At 29.6% G+C, this 22,445-nt stretch overlaps 3 protein-coding genes across 3 annotated transcripts; all 3 read right to left on the bottom strand.

The window, feature by feature from the left end:
* Nucleotides 1-848: 848 nt before the first annotated feature.
* LOC113867322 (peroxidase 66-like) lies at nucleotides 849-3,474 on the bottom strand. The gene is made up of 3 exons (XM_027502575.1): nucleotides 3,221-3,474; nucleotides 2,679-2,867; nucleotides 849-1,470 (listed from the first exon to the last, which is right to left on the bottom strand). Exons 1-3 carry the CDS (start codon nucleotides 3,431-3,433, stop codon nucleotides 907-909), a joined length of 966 nt encoding a protein of 321 aa, XP_027358376.1. The 5' UTR covers nucleotides 3,434-3,474; the 3' UTR covers nucleotides 849-906.
* A 4,208-nt stretch (nucleotides 3,475-7,682) lies between these two features.
* LOC113867860 (hydroxymethylglutaryl-CoA synthase-like) lies at nucleotides 7,683-12,912 on the bottom strand. The gene is made up of 12 exons (XM_027503359.1): nucleotides 12,838-12,912; nucleotides 12,611-12,717; nucleotides 11,903-12,035; nucleotides 11,512-11,655; nucleotides 10,489-10,647; nucleotides 9,717-9,790; nucleotides 9,558-9,633; nucleotides 9,382-9,437; nucleotides 8,832-8,919; nucleotides 8,600-8,740; nucleotides 8,340-8,489; nucleotides 7,683-7,921 (listed from the first exon to the last, which is right to left on the bottom strand). Exons 1-12 carry the CDS (start codon nucleotides 12,910-12,912, stop codon nucleotides 7,748-7,750), a joined length of 1,377 nt encoding a protein of 458 aa, XP_027359160.1. The 3' UTR covers nucleotides 7,683-7,747.
* A 7,173-nt stretch (nucleotides 12,913-20,085) lies between these two features.
* On the bottom strand, nucleotides 20,086-22,317 carry LOC113867925. The gene has a single exon (XM_027503436.1). The coding sequence runs from the start codon at nucleotides 22,120-22,122 to the stop codon at nucleotides 20,086-20,088; it is 2,037 nt and encodes a 678-aa protein (XP_027359237.1). The 5' UTR covers nucleotides 22,123-22,317.
* Nucleotides 22,318-22,445: the final 128 nt, after the last annotated feature.

The following is a 22,445-nucleotide window of genomic DNA, read 5'->3' as shown; positions in this document are numbered from 1 at the left end:
AAAAAAAAAACCTTCCCCCTCTTTCCATCACTATTCATTTTTCTTACTTTTGAAGAATTTTTTTGTGGTGGGACCCACAAAAAATTTCTCCCTGGAACATCCAATTTCTCTTCTTTACTCCTATTTTCATATCATCCGAACATGCGATAAATCATAAGAGTTGAGGTCGAACATTTTTTTTTAAAATTTAAAACACATAAAACATAGTGTGAAATTATAATGAGTACAAAAAACATAGATATCATACGAACTCCTAAAATGAATGTATTAACATAAAATATATTAATTACAAAATTATTTATCTAAAGTTAAAAGTAAAATATTAAATCAAATTTTTAACAAAATTGAAAAGTAAACTAAGTCCTAACACTTTCAAAGAGGCGTAAAAGAAATGATTCATTAACTTTAATTAGTTACATTATGTACAGTTAAATTAATATAAATAATAATTTTTTAAATCTTATTTTTAGAATGAAAGTCTCCGAAATTAATATATCATATTCAAATATTCATATTTTAGGTTTAGAGTGATATTAAAAAATACAATATATCTTGGTGGGTATATTTTTATGGATGTCTATTAGGTGAAATATCCATTGCAATTCCTAAGTGAACTCTGACTTTGTTTTGATTTATTATGGTTTTATATTGTAGATATTGTTTGGAGTAATATTGTAGATATTTATTTCATATTGGAGTAAATATTTAAACTAGTAACACTTTTCGTCTTCTTCTATTGTCTCTTTGTCAAGTAGTGCAAGTGTTGAAATATGTATAGGAATAAACATTTTTCTTTTATTGAAACACAATCAATAACAACACATCATTGTGATATTTTTTTTCTCAACAACAAAGGCAGAAATAAGGAAAAATTGGTGCTATTTATGTCACCAATCTCCCTCTATCTCAATTCACAATCTTGCAATTAAGTCTCACTTCTCCATTTTCAGACACATCCACATTTCCAAGTTTCAACATTGAAGTCACAAACTCTTGGAAGAACAAATTCTGATCTTTGGCAAATGCTTCAACAATCCATCTTGTTCTATGATCACCAACAAGTGATTGATCTGATGAAAACAAACCTTTTCCCACCAACAATTGTCTATAATAGTCATTGTCAAACACCGCTGCTGTTGAATCCAAGAACTGTCCAGCACTGAAGTTTGTGTTTAGTTTTGGACATTTCTTTCTTAAGTCTAATGCAAACTCAGTGTTCAAACTTGGGTCAATGTCATTCAATAAATTGAAGTTATGAAGGCGAGCTTGGAAAGAAGAACAATGTGAAAAGCCAAGTGTGTGGCCACCAGATAGAGTCACCATATCTTTAACCCCTAAACCTCTCTTTGCAAAGCTTTGAATGAGTTGACTCACATTCAAGGTTGGAGCTGGTAAGTTGACAGTTTCAGATGCCTTTGAGACCCTTCCATCTTTCCTTCCTTTTAACACATTCCAAGATGGACCTCCAGACTATTAAAGTGAAGAAAGAATTAATCATATATCGATCAATGATTATTACAAGACCATTACAATTATATCTGCCCTTTTACTTTCTTAGTATATGCTGATGATCATGCATGGATGAACCATTATGCAATGGCAAAAACTAATATCCAATGCAATAACTTTATCTTGCATAAAAAAAAAAAAAGAGTATTATTTACAAACAGATTAAAAGAAAGTTATTGAGTGTTAAGTTTGTCTTTGTTGACATAATATTTGTTTAACCGAAATTGAATAAGAATCCTAATCTTCATTATATGACATTTTTCAGTGATGGATAATCTATATATGCACCATTGAGTCAAAATATATTTGTCTTACAATATGATTAAGAAAGCTAGTAACATAGTGTGAACAATCATAGAAAAACATAACTGCTTTTGACTATTCGAATGTAACTCAAAATTTGGCGTTACATGAATATTAATTAATGTTTTATTTTATTTCATTTGAATATATCAAGAAAAGGAATAAGGGAATGTTTGAAAGCTTAAAGAAAAATTATATCATTCTCCTCTTAACTTATTTCAATAAATTTTGGTGTAGATAATCAAAATAAATTATTTTAAGTTTATTCTAATCAATTTCACAATAAAATTCATATCATAAGAATTTTTTGATTAAATGTTTGAACAAGCTTATTATCCAAACACATCTAAAATTACAAAATTATTTTTTAAAATTTATAAAACAATAGCTAAATTTGAAGAATATTTTTTTAAATGTCAAGTATTATATTTTGACATGAATACAGTATACGTTATTAGTTAATAATGAATTTTCTTAGAAATGAATGTATTGTAATGTGTAAATAATATATATACATTTTTTAAGGGACTTGGACTCTTACAGTCGAAAAGATTTATGATCTCCCAATATACATACACACTATATTGAACTTTTGTTATTTGTACCATAAAAAAAGACAAATTTTAAGTATAATTCTTTAAAAAAAATTAGTTTTTTTTATTAAAATTAGAATTTTATTTCAATAAAATATTAACATTTAATATTGTCATGAATTTTTGAAATAAAACTAATTTTAATAGAAAAATAGCACTAAAAACTCTTAAAAAATTGCATTTAACTTTTATCTTGACAGAGAAGCCTCCTATAAATTCTAAGAATTTAGCATGTATATATAAAATAGCTTGAAGGATTAATTGGATTTTTACCAAGGCTACCACATCTCTAGCGGCAATGGCGATTATATCAGCACAAGAAACAGTGTGTGGACAGGCCTTCTCAAGCTTGGCCTTAGCTTCATCAATAACATAGAACGAATGAACAGAGAGATTAGGAGGACCATCTTTCTCAGCCTGGTTTGTAGCCGTTGAGTCTAGCAATATTGATGCATCACAACCCTATCATAGTCAATTAGCCAAAACACTTAGTTACATCCCCATTTTGATACTTAGCATGAATTAATTAATAAATGTTGAATGCATGCTTGTTTTAATTTATTTTGAGAAAATAATAGCTTATTTTTGGTATCTTGGAGAAAGAACTTATGAAAAATAAATGATTATTTTCTTAAATAAAGCTAAATCAAATATGAGCTAATTGTATCTATTGAGAAATTGAAAGATTATATATATATTTTCACGGAAACGTTTTCTTGGCATGTGAAATGATATGAAAAGAAAGAAATAAAGATTATAAATGTAATCAAAATTCAAAATAGTTGATCAAATAAACAAAATTCATATTTTCATACCCTTATGAAACAATCATGGAAGAACATCCTCAATACACGAGCTGGGACTTTTGGATCAAATTTGGAAGCACTGAGAACCGTCTCTGAAATTATCTTCTCCACTTGTGGACATGTTTTATCATAGTAGTGAGGATTAAGCTCTGCTTTCAATACTGATGACAATGTCAAGAAAAGAAAAATGATTGGAAAAATGCTTTTTGAACATTGAGCCATTTGGTTTGAAGTGAACAGAAAATAAAGTAATACAATGGGTAGGAAAGTGAGGATTTGATGCAAACTCTAAGAACATATTTGCTGTATATATAGAATAGAAAGTTGTTGATGCTAACAAACACAAGTGTAACGCATAATTATTGTCCTTGAAAGCCACTCAATGTTCAAGATTAGCCTGCAAGTGCAAAATTTTGACCACAACACTTTTGTTCTGCTTTAAGATCAAGTATATTATTCATCTACCTATACATAAAACACATATCTTGAATATTCAACAAAGCAATTTTTGTTAAGAACTAGGATCCACCCTGTAGCGTAAGGGTCCATCATAGTTATATGTTCTTAACTTCTGCCAAGTGTGCTCATAATATATATGAAACACTCAACACACCAATTGATTACTACTATCAAGGGCTGGACCATTTAATTTTTTTTTATTTATATATTTTCATCTATTTTTATTTTACTTTCTATATATTTTTAATGATTTGTGTAAAAGGTGACACCGGCAGTAAATTGTTGTTGTCGTTAAATATTTAAAAACATAAAATAAGTTGGAAAATAATGTATATTTTAATAATGACAATTACAAATATAAAAATAGAAAATAATATTTTTATAATCAAACACACCTTTTTTTCGTCTATCAATAAAAGACACAATCAAATACAAGTTTAACTTCCTGCCTTTATATTTAAGAATGGATTGTTGCTTGTTTTTATACTTGATTGGTCCAATATTACTCTCATATTATTAATTTGATGTATCTTTTTATTTAGTTTTAGAATAATGCAAAATGTAGAAATTTACAAGTTTCAATCACAATTTCACGAAAATTCCTGACTTGACACACAACTTAAATTATTACGTAAGTCATAAAATTTATCTTTTTATTCTTTCTTTTAAAATTTATTTTCCTAAACAACCCTTTAGTATTTCCTAAAAAAGTTATTTTGAAAAATTACTCCAAAACCATTGGTAATACCCGTCAGTTTTTATATTTTCAAACTATTATTTTAATTAGCAGATAATTTTTTTTGCTATTAATTAGTAGATAATTTTAAGTTGCAGATATTAAAATCAGTAATATATATTAATACAAAGTTACACAAATTAAGAAAAGAAAAGTTATAGTTAGGTGCACGTTTACTATATTCTAAGATATTTTTCTGTTGGCTTATACCAATCAGGTTAGTTTAGGTAAGTAGCTGTGATGTTGGTGATGGGAGATATGAGTATCAGTTTATTCTTCGTAAACAACTTGCCTTCTTTCCATAGGAAAGTTCCTTTTGTCTAATCATAGGGTAATAAAAAAACACAATAACTAAACTAAGAAAGGAATGTCTAATTATGCATTGATCTTCTCAAATTATCCAAGAGATTAATAAATTGTATCAGAATGTTTGTACAGCATTAAGGTACAAAATTAAGGTTATTGTGAAGGTAAATTTGATCTTGTATCTATAACTAGTTGTGATTGGAATATATAATTTATAATATTTTAAAATAAATGTAAATATATTTTTAATTCTTATATTTTAATAAACTTTGTACTATGGTTGACTCAACTTATATCTAAACTTAAAGGGAACTTTAAAACAATTTTTTTAAAATTAATTAAAATAACATACTAAAATTATAACTATTTTATTTGAAGTTAATTCTTTAGGTATTTTTAAGATACAAATTTCTTACTAAATTATTATAATCAATGTGAAAATTTTAGTTGATAGTAAAGTTAATTTATTTAATATTTATGAAGACACTAATTATTGAAATACTATCGATGTTAAGTAATATATTAAAAGCTTCTTTGTGCTAAAATAACATGGATTATTAATTTTCTTTCATAAGTTCATATTATATGTGTAATAAGTAAATAATGCTATGTTTTGTGCCTTTACTTTATTTTAATATTTATAATATTAATTAATAGAATATATGTATTTTAGTTAAGAATAATAAAGAATACAAAACAAAGAATAAGATAAGTAAAATAATTACTGATTAAAAAAAGGTGTCACAATAAGATTATAAATTTATTTATTTGGAATAAAAAGAGTTTACTCTTAATATTATTTATATACTGATAGTAGTTCATATAATGCATACATATTTTATTTTAAAATGAATATACATAATATATAATAAAATTATTTAGAATATTAATTTTTTATAAAAAAATTATTTTAACTTAACTCTATAATTATAAATAGTATGTATAAAAATGATAAAGATTTAGTAAAATTATAATAATTTTAAAATAATATAAATAATATATTAAATATTATAAATTTTATATAAAAAATGAGATTAAAAAATTAAAAACAATATAAAGACTTATAAAGAATCTAAAAATTAAATTTAGAACAAAATTAATAAAAAAAGTGAACAAAATATAAAATCTTATACCAAAAAACAACATAAATCATATATTATTACCAAATAATTTTAATCTTAAAAAATTACACGTCACAACAATGAAAAGGTAGATCTACAATATTTCACTTTCCATGTAAAACACTCTCATTTATAATTGATTAATTGATAATATTTTTAAATAATTAATATTATATTTAAAGATTTTTTATTCGTAAACACTGAAGACATCAAGCGTAAGCTTTAATTGTCCAGCCTACTCTCAATTTAAAGAAACTAAGTAAAACTGGCAACTACTTGATCTGTTCAACAATGAAATTGCAGATCTTAAAACCGGTGAAAATAAAGAACACGCTGAGTTATCAATGGTGAGGGACAGTTATGTCTTATAGCTCAAGTATAGATGAGTGAGTACGATGACATGAACAGATGAAGACTGAAGAAGCATCTGACCATTGTCTAGCTGGTGGCATAGGTGGTCCCGATTATATTTATAGCTGTTAAAAAAACATATTTAACATGTGCTGATACAACTTCAAAGAATTGGTTCAACATAGAAAAACAGAGTCTCACACACTTGTTTCTTTGAGGTAAGGTAAATGTAACATGCCTGATCATACAAAAACAGGGTCTCACACACTTATTTCTATGGAATAAGGTAATTGTAACATGCATGAGCAGTAGTACACAACGTTGTGTCCTAGTAGAGACGAGTTAAGGAAGATTTATTAAAATAAAATTGTATTTATCTATTGGATAAGCTATATGATTGCCATTGATTAAGTTTTCTTTCTTTTTATTTTACATATCACTGATAGTTGTTTTTAAAAACTAATTCCATAGAAAGATATATTTGTAGTTATTTTTGTTTTATTTTATTTTTATCGATATTGTTTGTGCAAGGTAATGTAACAAGGCTATTTCTTTGATTCTGTCTGATGTATAACTCAAAATTCTCAAATTTTTTCTTTGAAATAAAAGTTGGTTTTCCAAAAAATTAATTATATTTTAAATATTTTAAAATAATAAAAAATATGATTGTAATGAAATTTTGATATTATAAAAATCCAAACAACTTGATTGAGTCATTATGGGAAGATCTATCGTTATTTTTTAAATTTGCTCGTCATTTTTAAGTCGTAACCTTCGTAGTAACTTCAACGCTATTACATATCAAATAAAAGACTTAATAAGACTATTTAATTCTTCAGGACGATTCACTTTAAACCCTTTTATTGTTAATGCTCGACCAATATATTTTCCTGACAAACTCGTAAGCACTTTTGCTACGAAAAATTTGAAAAATATCATTTCCTGAAATAAACCTGCGATCAATATTGTATTTAAACTTTGAATGAACTATTAATTCTTAACAGTCTGTGGATGCACATTCCAACATAAATCTTTGACTGAAATTAATTTAGACACATTCTCAATCATGTTCAATGGTTCAACATATATTTTATCAAATTTTAAAACAACCACATAGTAGAAGGAAAAATATTTAATGTGGTCATTATTGCTTTTTGGCATACATGAGAAGAGACAACTAATACATTTGCATTATTAGTGCATTTAAAATAACTAACAACTCTGACATAAACTCATTCTTATTTGGATAAAACTAAGTGCAGTATACTAATTAGAATTAGAGTTTTACCTCTCTAACTGGTAATCTTTAATGCACACTTTTATCATATATATTACTAAGGTATAACTTCAACTTTAATTGAACAATAGAATTGACAACACCTATGATACTGTACTTAAATTTTGTACTTATTTTGGATACAAACTGATAAACACATAAAAAATGAAAAATATCATATAAACAATTTAATAAATTACCTTAAGGGATCAAATACAGGTGGACTAGAAAAAAAAACCATTTAACTCTAAATCTGAATATATCAGCAATCATCAACTAACAAATCATCATGGGCTCGTGGTGTCTTTCTTGGCATAATATCTCCTGTACATGGAATCAACTTTGGTGAGATAAAAGGTGCCCGGAGGTAAGTAGCTACAGTCCTCGCTAGTCACAAAGTCCTTTGCCCCATAATGGTGCTCCATGATCTTCAAAGTTTCAACAAACTTTTCAGGAGGAAACTGCGAACAAAAGTTTATTTTGTTAAAAGTGATATAATAAAGGGGGTCAAATTTTGATAAAATACAAAAGACAACACTATTAACAGATTAAACTTGGTATCAACTAGAAGTTGCCACAATTTTTTCTTATAACAGAACTTAGATATTACAAAAAATTTCCATTTTTTTGGGTACATGTAACTATTCACTTTGATACCTTAACTACTACTAAACAAGTTGCAGGATGCTTAATAGCCGTGATTTAAATGTCAAACTTTTCAACAGTTAAGATAAAAGGTATATGAGTATCCATGCTGCCATGCACCTTATCATCATAAGGTGCACTAAGACATCACCCTATATGCATAGTTTCTTAGATGGTAAGGCCAACATGCAATTATCGTCAGTTATAGCTTATAACTGGTTAAAAACGTCATACCTCAAATCTCTGCATCAACTTGTCCGAAACATTCATCATGGTTACAATGTTTGACAAGTTAAAGGGATGTTGACCTTCTTGAAGGCGGAAGGAGAAAAGTGTGGCTGTTAAACCACTTCCATACGAAAACATAACTATTCGTTTACCTGCCTGAACATTGAAAGACAATTCTGATGAGAAATTTAGAATCAGCCAATGTGAAAGATACGGTCATAGACAAAGGGAAAATAAACAAAGAATATAAGTATGAAAAACCTTACCAGTGAGCTGTGCTTATTGTAAAGAAGAGATGCAAATGCTGCATAAAGAGATACAGTGTACATGTTACCAACTTGCTTTGGAATTAGCGTGCTGGGCTGCACCTTCACATCATATAGATGTTTTGCAGCTTGCTGGTTTGCCTAGAGAATATCAATGACCACAAACTATTTGAGTCCGTTTCTAGCAATCACTTTAGTCAATAAAACATTAAAAGACAAAAAGATTAACTACCTTTTCAAGATCCCGACTGTTATAACTCTCATCACCAGATAAGGATGTATAAGGTGCTAGGGTTTCCCTGGCAGCTTCATCAACAAAACTGGTACAGAATAACAAATGCAGAGGAAAAAAAATATGTAAACTAGGATTTAAAGACATTAATTTAAAACCACCTAGTATTTTTATGGTTCATATACTCCAGTTCTCTGAGTGTTGTCAGTGCCTTAAACCAAAAACAGCTAACAGAATATGATGAAATCAAATGTAGCAGTTGCTTAAGGCAAATAAGTAGCATAGTCCACCATGAAGAAATTTCATGCTTCAATAATTATTTCTCTTTTTCTAGCAAGTAATTTTGAATTCCGTAAAAATCTAACTAGTATATTCAATTGCAATCTCAAGTGCATAACACCTACTAACTTATTACAAGTAGCACAACAAATATACGAAAGGTAAACTAATAGTTATCCAATCAAAAGGGTCCATGTCATTTTATAGCCAAGCACCTGGAATTGAAAATGCATTGAATATAGGACATGGATAAAGCAGAGGACACACAAACCTGGGATTTCTCAGGAAGTTATTGAAGTATAGCCGACCAAAACTTTTCTGGACAAGCTGCAATACATCAAGAAAGCAGTTATGGAGAGAGACATTGCAGGTTGTGTTATGACATACTTCTCTGCCTTTTTTGTTTTCATTCCAAATATGGAGAAATAATTCCTGCATGACAATTACCTTGTTATACGGAGAATGAAAAACAAAATAATCAGAATCTGACATTGAAAAAGGCCTCCCCTCCAATTTTTCAAATCTGTATATAGAAGAACATTTAATGAGAATCTGAAGCCAAAAAGAAAAATTCAAAAAGGGCATTTTGGTTCAGTCTATGCTTACTTCTCACAGAAGAGCCCATAGCAGGAATCAAGTGCCATGAGATAACATGTCTGTGAGAGCTTTCCATCAACAACCTACAAGCAGGAATAGATGCCAAAAACCGCAAAAAGGTCTTACATAACCAATGTGTGCGGAACTCTTAATTGATTGACAAAAAGGCATCAGCAAGCACTTAAGCACAATAGCGTAACAATAAGTGTACCCCAGAGATTAAAATCTAAACACATTAAAAAATTCTAAATTCCAATCAAAGGTACGAGTGCAAACTGATAAATTACTAGAACAAAATTCAATTAAGTGAAAATTTTTAGAGGAATTTAAGATATATAATAGTACTAATGAGATTGTTAGACTTGGCTGCTCCACAATTCACGGTTTTGTATATGAATTTTATAATTTGATGCAGTGTTGGGGGCAAGTTGGTAGGAAAAGGATCCTGCTAACCAATATAAAAAATAGGCTAGTTTACAAGACTCCCACTGCAGAAATTAGACTAGTTGAAGACATTATTTCTAAATCTATCTTAAAATATAAAACTTAAAAAGTCTTCCTAGTACACCCTTTTTAAATCACAACATTTTGTTTTTGTTCCTCGATATTCAAATAAAAAATAGAACACAACAATAAATAAAAGGCAAATGCTGAAAATTGGAAATATCTTCACCACAAATACAAGTGAAGTTGATCTTATTGTAAGAACAAAAGTACTTCAATCATATGGTAAATTTATAATGATAGTAAAATTAATAGAGAGGAGACAGGAAAGCATTACTGGATATTCACTTGCAAGATTTGGCTTGTAAAAATCATAGACATGAGACATATAACTGCCTCTGAGTTTGCTTTCAAAGGCAATAGGAGCATCTGGCCCTACAAGCATGGCAATTGCAGCTGCACCTCCAGTGGGACGAGCAGGTCCTTCAGCATATACCTGAAACAAGGTCACAGCTGAGAGAATTGCTTGGCACTATATATATCTGCAATTGGATAAATTATTTGAAGAGAAAGAACGCAAGTATAGTATAGTAGTAAAGTAGAACAAATGATGAGACATGCAGACATTAAAATGAGAAATTTGATACATGCTTTCTTGTAAAAGTAATAATATCTTTGGAAGCTAACTCAGCCTTTGCAGTTTGTACTTTGTTGTGTCATAAATAATGGATTAATGTCATTCACAATTCAAGAGAAAATTATTGAAATCCAGCCAACAAGATTTTCAATTGGTATAAAACAACTACCTTGTACTCAACTAATAAATATGAAATATCCCTACAACATTTTCATGAGATGGATATTAAACTTCTACTATTACATCTAGAAATATAAGTTGTGGGGCCATGTCTTTGTAAATTCGTTAGCAACACAACCTAGTGGAGCTAAGGAATGTCAAGAGTGCAAATTCTAATTTTCCATAACTAGGAGTTTATGAATGTCAAGACTACAATATTTTAAGTTCTTGCTCACACATCTGGACATGGGAGTTCATGGCAAAAAAATGGGAATTCACTTCATGTTAGTATTATGTGAGATCTGTTAGAACCTTGGTTGAATTCCTCAGTAACAGCACTAGATCTGAGAAGTATTTGAAATTTGCATCTAAGCAAATATATCTTAGATGCTAGAGTTGGTCAAAGGCTCTAAAACAAACATCGTAGCACACAATTGGGTCACATATAAAAGGATTAAAAGATAAGAATTGAACAGCCATTTTCCACATGCATGAGTAGTAAATCTCAAAATCTGTAACAAACGAAAGGATTCCAAGAAATATACACATTTGCTAGGAGCATACCGCACTGTCTGTACATACGACAATTCCATAGCGTCCATCCCATGAACTACTCTCCACCCAATTCACACAATTGAACAAAGCCGCTGTTCCTCCATAGCATGCATTTGTTGAATCAACACCTTCAATGTCAGTATTACCACTTTCCTGATTGTTACACAAGCAATATAAGATGCAGATATCACTTTAGCTCATATACGATTTCTTTATGCTGCTTTCTAATTTAGCTCATTTAAGTTCAAAAATCAATTAATTGGATAGCTACTTAAAAATCCCACATCAGAAAACATCTTGTTTGTTCCTTCAACCTCAAATATGTATGGACACAAAAGAAAGCACTAAATTCATTCACACTCATAACTGATAATCAACACCAAAACAGAGAATGATTTACCTCAAATACTTGCATCAGAAAGGTCTTAATGGATTTGCTTTTGTCAATGACAGTTTCACTCCCAACCTCCAAGCGTCCAATTTGTTTTGGATCAATTTTATACTTTTCAAGAAGTGAGGTAACAACTGTCAAACTGGAGATTCAAAGTTCAAAAAGAAAAAGAAAATTATCAGAACAAAGTGCAGGTAAGCTATTGCAACTGCATCATACAAGTCATGAACACTGACTAGTTTCATTGACCAACTACAAATGCTTGAAATAAAGTACCCCAGAGATGATAAAATCCATTACAATTACCAGCACACTCTTGCAAACAGAGAAATTAAGTTTCCTTTTCCGTAAGTACTAACAACTCACTCCTTTAAACAGTTCTTAACTCGCTCTCTTTTACCCCGTGAGATTCACCTAACAACAAAGGAGATATGATATTCCTACAAAAAAATTCTACAAAAACTCATACAAAAGGCAAAATAATATCATTATTTGTTTTATTAATTAAAAAAGTACATGTTAAAAGTTACCGAGTTATTTTGTCTTTTTATACTTTTATATAAATTGTTGGAAAACAACTTTTAAAAAATATCAATTCTGGTAATAAAGAGTGTTTTATTAGCATTTTGATTGGTTTTTACAAGCAATTAATGCTCTAAGCAGACAAAATAATAATAATTAGAAAATGTTTATCTTTTATGCAAAATTGTAAGTGACCTCATTGAGATAACATCTTCAACCTCAGTGCAGAAGGCCATGCAATCTTGTCCAAGCCCAATAGTGTATTTCCCTTTGCTCACTCCATCATGACCCTCCAAAGCTTCCTGCACAACCCAACAAATAAAAACACAAAAAATAAAATAAAAAACAAAAATAAATATCAAAGCTTTAAAATAAAATAAAAAAAAGCACAAACCCAACATTAAAGAGAAAAAAACTGTTACCTGGTTGACGCATGTAGGAGGGAAATAAATGTCCATAGCAAGGATTCCCACATTGGTAGGGCGCGAAGAGGCCATGGGAGAGGAATTTCCCTCACTTTTTATTTATTTATTTTTCTTTTGGGGCTTGTTTGGATGGAGAGAAACTAAGGAAAGAGAGTGAAGAGTAATGGAGGATAGTGTTTATTTGAATGAAAAGTGAGAAGAGAGTAGTTGGGTAGATTTGGGAGGAGCTTCTACCTGTCTTTCCAACAAACCCCCTTTTTTGGCGGAATTTTTAATGGGTGTTTGTTTGAATGGAATGTATCATTCAATTTGCAAAAGCATAATAATGATTGTGGTCGTATTAATAGGTATAATATAAATAATATTTTTCATTCTTCTAATAAACCTATTAAATTTGATCGGTTTCTGGGTGACCACCCGACCACCTGCGCAGGCTATACGAATTTGTTTCCATGTATAAGAAATTACTATTATTGTTCTTATTTTAGATATAAATAATTTTTTATTTATTATATGTTCATTTTGTTTACTTTATTTGTTATAAATTTGTATCATCATGAAGTTTATATGAATATTTATTTATTTAATGTATGACTTATTAATTTAATTATGTGTTATAATATTTTTTATTTTACAATAAATATTTTTAAAATATATTATAATTGCACTCTCAACTTTTAAAATTTATAGATTTAAAACGTTTTAATTAACTTGGCAAGAGAGAAGAATTTGACTAAAATATTAAGAGCAAAGAAAACATGAAAAAAAAATGAGGTAATTAGTTAAAAGATAAAATTTAAGTGTATATTATATGTATTTTTATGTTATTTTTAATTTTAATTTAAATTTTATTTTAATAACTTAAAAATAAGTAATTACTTAAAAATAAAATTTAAGTGTATATTTTGTGTTATTTTTAATTAAAATTTTATTTTAATAACTTAAATAATAAAAGTTAACATTAAATATTAATAAATATTATTAAAGTAAAATTTCTATTTTAATTAGATAGAAACAATAAAATATATTAAATTAGTAAATTGACCTAACTCTTGATTATTTTTTTTGTCATTTCATTATCTTACATCTTTCTCACAATAAATGACAAAAACACAAAATATTTTGATGAATTTTTTAATTGTCTAATTTTTTTTCTTCTTTGTCTTTATGGCTAGCATCTTTTTCTCTTTAAACTTCAATAAAAAATTTCTTGTTTCTCATTTTCTTTTCCTTCTTTTTGTTTATTTTCTTTAAATTTTAATAAATTTTTTATAATGTGTGTATAGAGAGAGGAGAAAAATTAGACCTTTCATTCATGCAATTACCTCTAAAAGATATGTGGTAAATGATTAAATTTAATGAACCAAAATCTATGTCATTATTAGAGCACTTGGACTTCAAAAAGGATAGCAAGCTATCTTTAAAAAACAAATTTTTTTTTAATGCGAAATCTAATAACTAAAGAATCTTTTATCATATTTTTGTTGGAGGAAGAAAAGAAAAGAAACAAAAAGAAAAAAGAAAAGAAAATATTTTTGTTTGAGTTTTAAAAGAGAGGAAAGGTGTGGATGATACTTTATGGATAAGAGAAAAAAGATAAAAAAGAAGAAAAACAAAAAAATAAAATTGTCGGAGTTCAAAGAAAAGAAAAAAAATGATAAAGAGACGTGCATGAAAGGCAAGAGGAGGAATAAAAAATAAAAAAAGAATAAGAAGAAAAAAAAGGCAACTAATTTTTTTTTTTATGTACTTAATTAACATGAACATATAATCTTATTTAATGGATTAGATTAGTTCATTAACTCTTTGTTTTATTTTAGTTAAGTCTTCTAATTTTATTTTATTTTTATTTTGATTCTTTATCTTACAAAAATGTTTTAAATAAATCTTTTTTTTGAATGTTAACTCTGTTGAAAAATTTATTATTTATCTATTTTTTCTTTATGAACTCTAGTAAAAATATAGTATATTCCTGCAAATTTTCTATTTATCTCATTTTCTTCTCATTTATGTTTTTTTTTCTTTTACACCTCATCCACATTTTTTTTCCTTGAAACTTTTCAAGGACCAAAAAAAAAAATTATTATTTTTACTCTTTTTCTTCTTCGTACATCATTCACACCTCTTCCTCCCTTAAATTCTAAAAAAGTATTCTCTTTTTTTCTTTTTTTTTCTTTGTTCTTTTCTTCATTCGTTAAAAATATAATGAAACATTCTTTAACTCAAAAGGAAGAACTCTTTCATTTCTGTCATTCAAAAATCTTTATTTTATAAAGATAAATCACTATCTTTTTCAAAAACTTAATGGTCTAATAATGTTTTAAATTTGAATTAATTAAATTTAACTATTTATAAGAAATAATTGTGTATGAAAGGTTTAATCTCTTTACTTCTCTCTGTGTCCTTAAATACCTTTATAATGTAAAATTTATCAATCAAATTGATTATTGATGTTAAAAAAAAATATTAAAGATTTAAGAAGATGGGTTCAAGGAAGAAAAGAAAGAGAAAGAAAAATAAAAAGAAAAAATAAGCCATAAAAACATAGATAGAGAATAATGTTCGAAAGAAAAATAAAATGAAGAGAAACAAATAAAAAATTTATTGATATATAATATATTTTTTTAGAACTCACAAATAAGAAGATGATGATCAATAAATTTTTAATAAAATTAATATTTTTTATGTAAATAAATTTATTTAAAATATTTTTGTAAGTTAAAAGATAATTTAAAAAATAAAAATAAAAATACCAAACTAAAACAAATACCTTGCCGATAATTTTTAAGAATTAATTGTGAGTTATTAAACCTTATTCTTCTAAGCTTCCTCTTCTCATTTGAGCATTGTTTGCTAGAGACTCTAAGACACCTACAAGTCCTGAGTGTATGGGCCGTTGTGTGTTGCTGAATTAACCTTGAGAAGTGAGCCCAAAATAAGATTGCATCAACAGTTTACTAAAATCTTACTTTCAGAGGAGTGGTTTTTCCATACCATTACATTCTTGTTACTCCTTTATGTAAGAATAAATGAATTATTTAAAATTGTGTTAACTATATAAGGGTAAAATATGAGTCATAAATCATGATAATAGAATTTGTTAAGATGATGAGTAATGATAAAGTTATTGATCCTAATAGTATTTTATTGAAGTTTAAAAATATATATAGAAAAACACAATGAATCATTTGACTCACTAAGCTACTTTAAGAGATTTAATTCTAAAAAAATGTTAAATGAGTAGAGAAATAATACTTTAGTTCCAATATATAAGAATAAGAGAAGTATTTAAAATTATTTTAACTATATAAATATAAACTTATGAAATTATAAGAAAAGGTAATTGAGCATGAATGAATTAAGATAACAGACTAAAATTGGAGAGAATTAAATTTATTTTGTCAAAAAAGTTGCAGCAAAAATAATAAATATTTTAAGAAAGTATAAAATATATAATTTTTATTGACTTAGATAAAAAATATGTAATTGTTTGCTAAGAGAATTGTTGAAAAAGTTAGAAAGAATAAAGTGTTTTTGTAGCTTAGATCAAAGTTATACAAATACATGTAATGAAGTTAACTACAAGTGTTTCTTCAAAATCGTTGGGAGAAGCAACTAAAAATTTTCATATAAAAATAAGTTTACGTCATGTTTCTTTTGCGTATAACGCAGTTCTGGTTGACGAGTTAAGGAAAAATATTAAATCTAACCTTGATATTTGAAAGCAAAGATTATAATTAAAGAGTTTTCATTTGAATAGAAAGATGACAAATGCATTACAATTTAAACAAAAATAAAATAAAAAGATTTTGAGGTTAAAATTGGAAATAATATCACATTACATGTTTAAAAGGTTTACTATTTGAGATATATTTTACAAAAATCACATTACAAGTAGCACCTTTCTTCTTTGAAACAATGTGCTTGCGCTTTTATCGAGATGTAGTTATCACCGCATGTTATCTTATCAATTGTATGTCATTTTCTACTCTTCATGACATAAGGTCTCTTACTCTATCCTATTTAAACCTTTCTTAGCTGTCATTATTTGTCTTCCCATCTGTCCTTGTTCAACCGAGTACTATGTAAGAAATAAGCTTTTGGAGTGCTAACTTAGACAACGATTAATAAAAACTGTTTTGTAACTATATATTTAGAGAGTGATTTTCTATTAACCGCTCTCAGCTCTATACTTCTGAAAGAGCAGTTTTCTGTTAACCGCTCTCAGAACTATACTTCTCTATTATCCGCTCTCTAAAGTCATTTGAAAGCGTTCTTTATTAACTACTCTCTAAAGTCACATATTAGAGAGCATATCTCATTCTTGGAGAGCAGTTAATAAAAAATTATTATCTAATATTATTAAAATGAAACACGTTCAGCGCATTTTTTCTTCTTAACTAATAAACTTAATCTTTTTTACTCTTTATTCTCTTATGTTCTCTTCATCTTCTCTGAGCTAACAAATTGATTTTTTTTTCCTATCTATAGGTACCTCTTCATTTTCTATTAGTCTACTTTTTTCATCCTCTTTACGCTAACAAATTAGTTTTTTTTTTTACTTTTGTGTTAGTACTTCTTCATTATATTTCTTCTCTTTGTTAACGGTGAATCATCCATTCTCTCTTTCTTTCTTTTTCTCTCTATTAATATTAAAAATAATTCTATTAATTTGTTCTCTTTTTTTCCTACTTTCTTGTGTTTATTCCATGTAGATATGGATTGTTTGGTTAACACTAAATATATAAACTCAAGATTCAATTTTAATTTATGATAAAAATAAAAACAACTCACACAAAAATCAATTCTAAATTTTAATTTAAACGTAATAATAAATTAATTTATTTTACAATAAAAAACTCAAAAAAAAAATCAATTTCAAATTTAAGATTAACGGTCTGTATCTATACTTTAAAGAGGGGCTCCAATCTTAAAATTTGAAAGCAGTCGGCTCTTTGACTATCCTTCATGCTAATGGTTCTTGGAAGTTGGTTACTGTTCCTCTAGGCAAAACTCTTGTAATTGATATATGCTGTGAAAGTTGGTTCTGATGGTCAAGTTGATCGTCTCAAGGTCCATCTAATTGCAATGGATACAGTCATGTTTATGGCCAAGATAATTATGACACTTTCTCTCTAGTTACTAAGATCTTATTTGTTCATTTATTCTTGGCCATGGCTGCCGTGCGTTCTTTTGGCCTTTGTATACTTGACTTTAAAAATTATTTCCTTCATGGTGAACATCAAGAAGGGATTTATATGGAGTAACCTCGTTTTATTGCTTAGGGGAGTCTAATTTGGTTTGCAAACTCCACCACTATCTTTATAACTTAAAGCAATATCCTTGTGCAAGATAATTATGACACTTTCTCTCTAGTTACTAAGATGTTATTTGTTCGTTTATTCTTGTCCATGGCTGCCATGCGTTCTTTTGGCCTTTGTCTCAACTTGACGTTAAAAATTATTTCCTTCATGGTGAACCTCATGAAGAGATTTATATGGAGTAACCTTGTTTTATTGCTCAGGGGGAGTCTAATTTGGTTTGCAAACTCCACCACTATCTTTATAACTTCAAGCAATATCCTTGTGCTTGATTTGGAAGGTTTAGTGCTGCCGTTTAGGAATTTGGAATGACTCAATGTGAATCTGATCACACAGGCTTCTACTGACACAACTGCTCAGGATAATGCATTTATCTAGTTGTTTATTTTTATGATATTGTTTGAACAGGTTATAATTAGAATGGCATTGACAAATTGAAACGACACTTATTTTCATCACTTTTAACTAAAGACTTGGGCTTGCTCAAATATTTTTTGGCTGTTGAAATTGCTCAATCTGATTCTGGCACTATTGTCTCTTGGAGGAAGTATGCTTTGGATATCCTAGAAGAAACTAATATTTTTAGACTGTAAACCATCAGATACTTCTTTGGGTCCTAAGATTAACCATCTTCCAGGACAAGGGGAATTAGGGGAGCCTCTTGTTGATCCTGGAAAGTATTGGAGGTTGGTTGGAAAGTTGAATTACCTCACTATCACACGACTTGACATTTCATTTGCTGTTTCAGTGATGAATTAGTTTCTCCAGTCTCCTTATGACAGTCAGTGAGTTATAGCCATTTGAATTTTGATGCATATCAAGGGACCTCCTAGTCAAGGTCTATTATATGAGAACAAGAGTCGTATTCTGATAGTTGGTTATTCAGATGGTGATTGGGCTGGATCCCCTTTTGATAGATGGTTTACTTAAGGATATTGTGTTCTAGTTGGAGGTAATCTTATGGAAGAGGCAAAAGTAGGAGGTTGTAGCCAGATCTAGTGCTGAGGCAGAATATTGAGCTTTGACAGTTGACTTTGGTCACACGTAAACTCATGGGATTAAGCAATTGAATTAAAGTTTACCAGTCTCTCAAATGAACTAGACTTTCATTTTATAAATGAAAAAATGCTCTCAGGTTGTACTGTCATTAGCTATGTTAGTGGTACCAATGACCAGTTAGCTGACATTCTCACTAAGTCCCTTAGAAGTTCTCTTTGGTTTCATTTGTAACAGGCTGAGTACATATAATCTCTGTGCTCTAAGCTATAGGGAAAGTGTTAATGTAGATACCTTTAGAGTAGTGAGTCCCATTGGGCCCATTTGTTAACTCGTGTGTATATATGTATTAGTGTTTACTAGGTGTGTATCAATGAATATAGAAATCATTTTCACTCTCTTCTATTCTCTCTGCAGATTAAGATGGGTATTTACTCGCTTTATTCTAGATAAGGTGAAGCGCTTCAGAATTTCCTTTTGATAGGCCAGAAACCACTGCAAAACTAACCTAGCTGAAGGAGGTGACCATAACTTTCTCATAAACAGAAATGTCAGTGTTGTTTATATTTTTTTTCTGCTGGAACTTTTTTTCCCCTTGAAATAGATTTTGAGTCCAATTTTTTTGCTGTAAATTTATTACCCGTCAATGTCCACTATAGAGTTATGGACCTGCCAGAATTCATATGCAGGACAATAACACTACATAAACAGGAAAGAAATAAAATGGAAAGAAACTATATTTCACATAATGATTTATCCACATAGTTTATGAATCTAAATCCACAAATTAATGAATAGGGTAAGTAATCCTGTTTTTCCTTGAAGAATAAAATTTCCCTATGCATGAAATTTTCAGCCGAATTCACACTTTATAGACTCTTCTAACATCCACAATCCAGAAAAATAAATGAAAACCAATAGAAATTAATTAAACCTCAACTGTTTTCTGATTGAGAGCAGTATATCTCCACCTCTCTTTCTCCACAAAGTCAGCATCAAGGAACCTTGCCACAAAAGCCCAAAGCTTATAGATATCTTCAAAATTAGCAAGGAAGCCTAATGCAGCAGTGACCACAGTGATTCCAACATTATCTCCATCTTTCTTCTTGTTGGTTGTCACTCCTTGGCCTCCAACTACTTTGGTTTGTAGCACTGTTCCCTTTTCTTCTGCATACTTATCGGCAAACCAAATATGATGCAGGAATGCATAGCTGATAGAAATGTTACTTCTATCAGCAAGTTTCTGAATAAGAACAGGCTCAACCTTCTCACCTTTCCAATCAAATATATTGAATGCCAATGCAGGCCCTCTATCAAATTTCACTTTTGGACCATAAATCTTCACTAGAGGAACCCCGTGTGTGTTAGGATGTTTAAGCTTCAACATTGAGTTTACCAGCCAGTTTATAAGGTACCTTGCCCGGTTCGTGATAAGAATCAATCCTAAAGAATCCACTTGATTTAAGCACCTGCATTGAATGTCAAAGCTCTCATTTTCACTTTCTTGGACATTCTCTTTCTTAAGTGTTTGAATCTGAACTGGCTCTTGTTCCTCCTCAATTTCAGAATTTTGAGGAGTTTTTGGCTCAGGTGGTTCTTCTTCACCTATTTCAGACTGTTTAGTTTGTATTGGACCTGAGAAAGATGTCAAAGAACATGGTTTCTCTTCATTTAAGATTGGCATTGATTTGTGTTCATGTTCTATGTCAGTGCCAGAAGAATCATGTGATAGTTGATGAGGCTGCTTTTCTGGTAAAAGGTTCACAATTCCTGCGCAAGAAGAAGATTCCAAGATGGAAATAGCTGATTTCTTGACAAAAAGGCATCCAAATCCAGAAGGGTTTTCCCCAAAGATTTTATAAAAAGAGCAAATAAGAAAGTCTGGTTGAAATAGAGAGAGGCCAAAACAGTCCATGTCTTTTGGTCCCAATGCACATGCATCAACCAACACATGCCAACCATTCTCCTGTGCTATGCTCAACCACAGATAAGGATATCTTGCTCCTGTTACTCTTGAAAGAAGTGGGAAAACAAAAAGGCCCTTTCTTTTCTTCTTCTTTCTCTTACTCACAATCAATTTCCTCAATTTTTCTGTCTGAATTCTTAGCCTTGGCCATGAGAACTTCGCTGACATGGCCCTGGCTCCTCTCTTCTTTGAGGAACTAAGCATTGCTTCCACAGCCTCGCTTTCGTAGTCATAAACTGTCAAAAGCCTCTCACTAGATTGAAATTGGTATGAATCTGCCACAAGTTTAAAAGCTGAGGTTCTATTTGCTGTGAAAACCATGTAGTAATCATTTTCAGATATGTTGAGAAAACCCATGATTCTTCTTCTCATTGCAGCCTCAAATTTTGAGTCTTGTCCACCATGAAGCAGCAAAGTCTTCAAACTCCCAGTTTTGCAGCATATACTGAAGAAGGGAATATCTGAATAATGGGATGTTTGAGTACTTGAAGATGAGGCAAGTTGGGTTTTTGATGTGTGATGGTGTTGAAGTTGGGAGTAGGAGAAGAGTCCAATGCCAATGTAATCAAGGCAAGTTTGGTTGGAGACTGAGAGGTGGAAATATTCTTTGGCTCTAACATGGTCAACTTGTTCAGTCTCAGAATACTGAGGGTACACTTTGGTAAATTCATTGAATGATTCTTGAAGTGATGGAAGGGACTCATGGTTGGTGAATTGAGTGTTTGGGAATATAGATGATGTTGTTGTAACTGCGAAGCTGTGGCGACAGTCAGCAGAACTGTTTCTGAGTTTTGATGTTGTGTTATGTCTTGTTGGTGAGTTGAAAAATGGGGTTCTGCAGCTGCAACAACATTGAGGGCATGCTTGGGAGGCCTCATTTTGGCCAAGGGTCTGCATTTTCTTTTTTGATCCTTCTTTGTATCGGCTAGTTTGGTTTATATGTAAAAGTTTGACATTTCTCCAGCTATTGGATTTCTTCACTTGGTATTTTTTTGCCATTCGGCATAAAAGAAAAGCACATACAGATAACTACAGAATATTTCTCTTTTTGTTTATAGTATTTGTGTTTGGATGTAGCTGGCTAATACGGCAAATGTGTGGTGAACTAGGGAAAAGGTCATGTAATACAACTCGGACTTGGTCTTGCATGCCAAGTTGACCTGTTAATACTATTTCTTACTGGCCAATCAATCTGAACCATTCAATTTGGCTTGATGATGGTAATGTATACTTCTTGAAATTCCCTTTCAAGTGCTATTTAAAAAATTAAATATTTCTTGTTGCACGTAATTGAAGTGTTCGCTAAGTTGTACTTTTGTGTA

The sequence above is a fragment of the Abrus precatorius genome, unplaced genomic scaffold (genome assembly GCF_003935025.1).
Source record: "Abrus precatorius isolate BTA unplaced genomic scaffold, Abrus_2018 Scaffold5, whole genome shotgun sequence".
Lineage (NCBI taxonomy): Eukaryota > Viridiplantae > Streptophyta > Magnoliopsida > Fabales > Fabaceae > Abrus > Abrus precatorius.
Note: the sequence above shows the minus strand (reverse complement) of the source record. Positions and strands in the feature narration are given on the sequence as shown.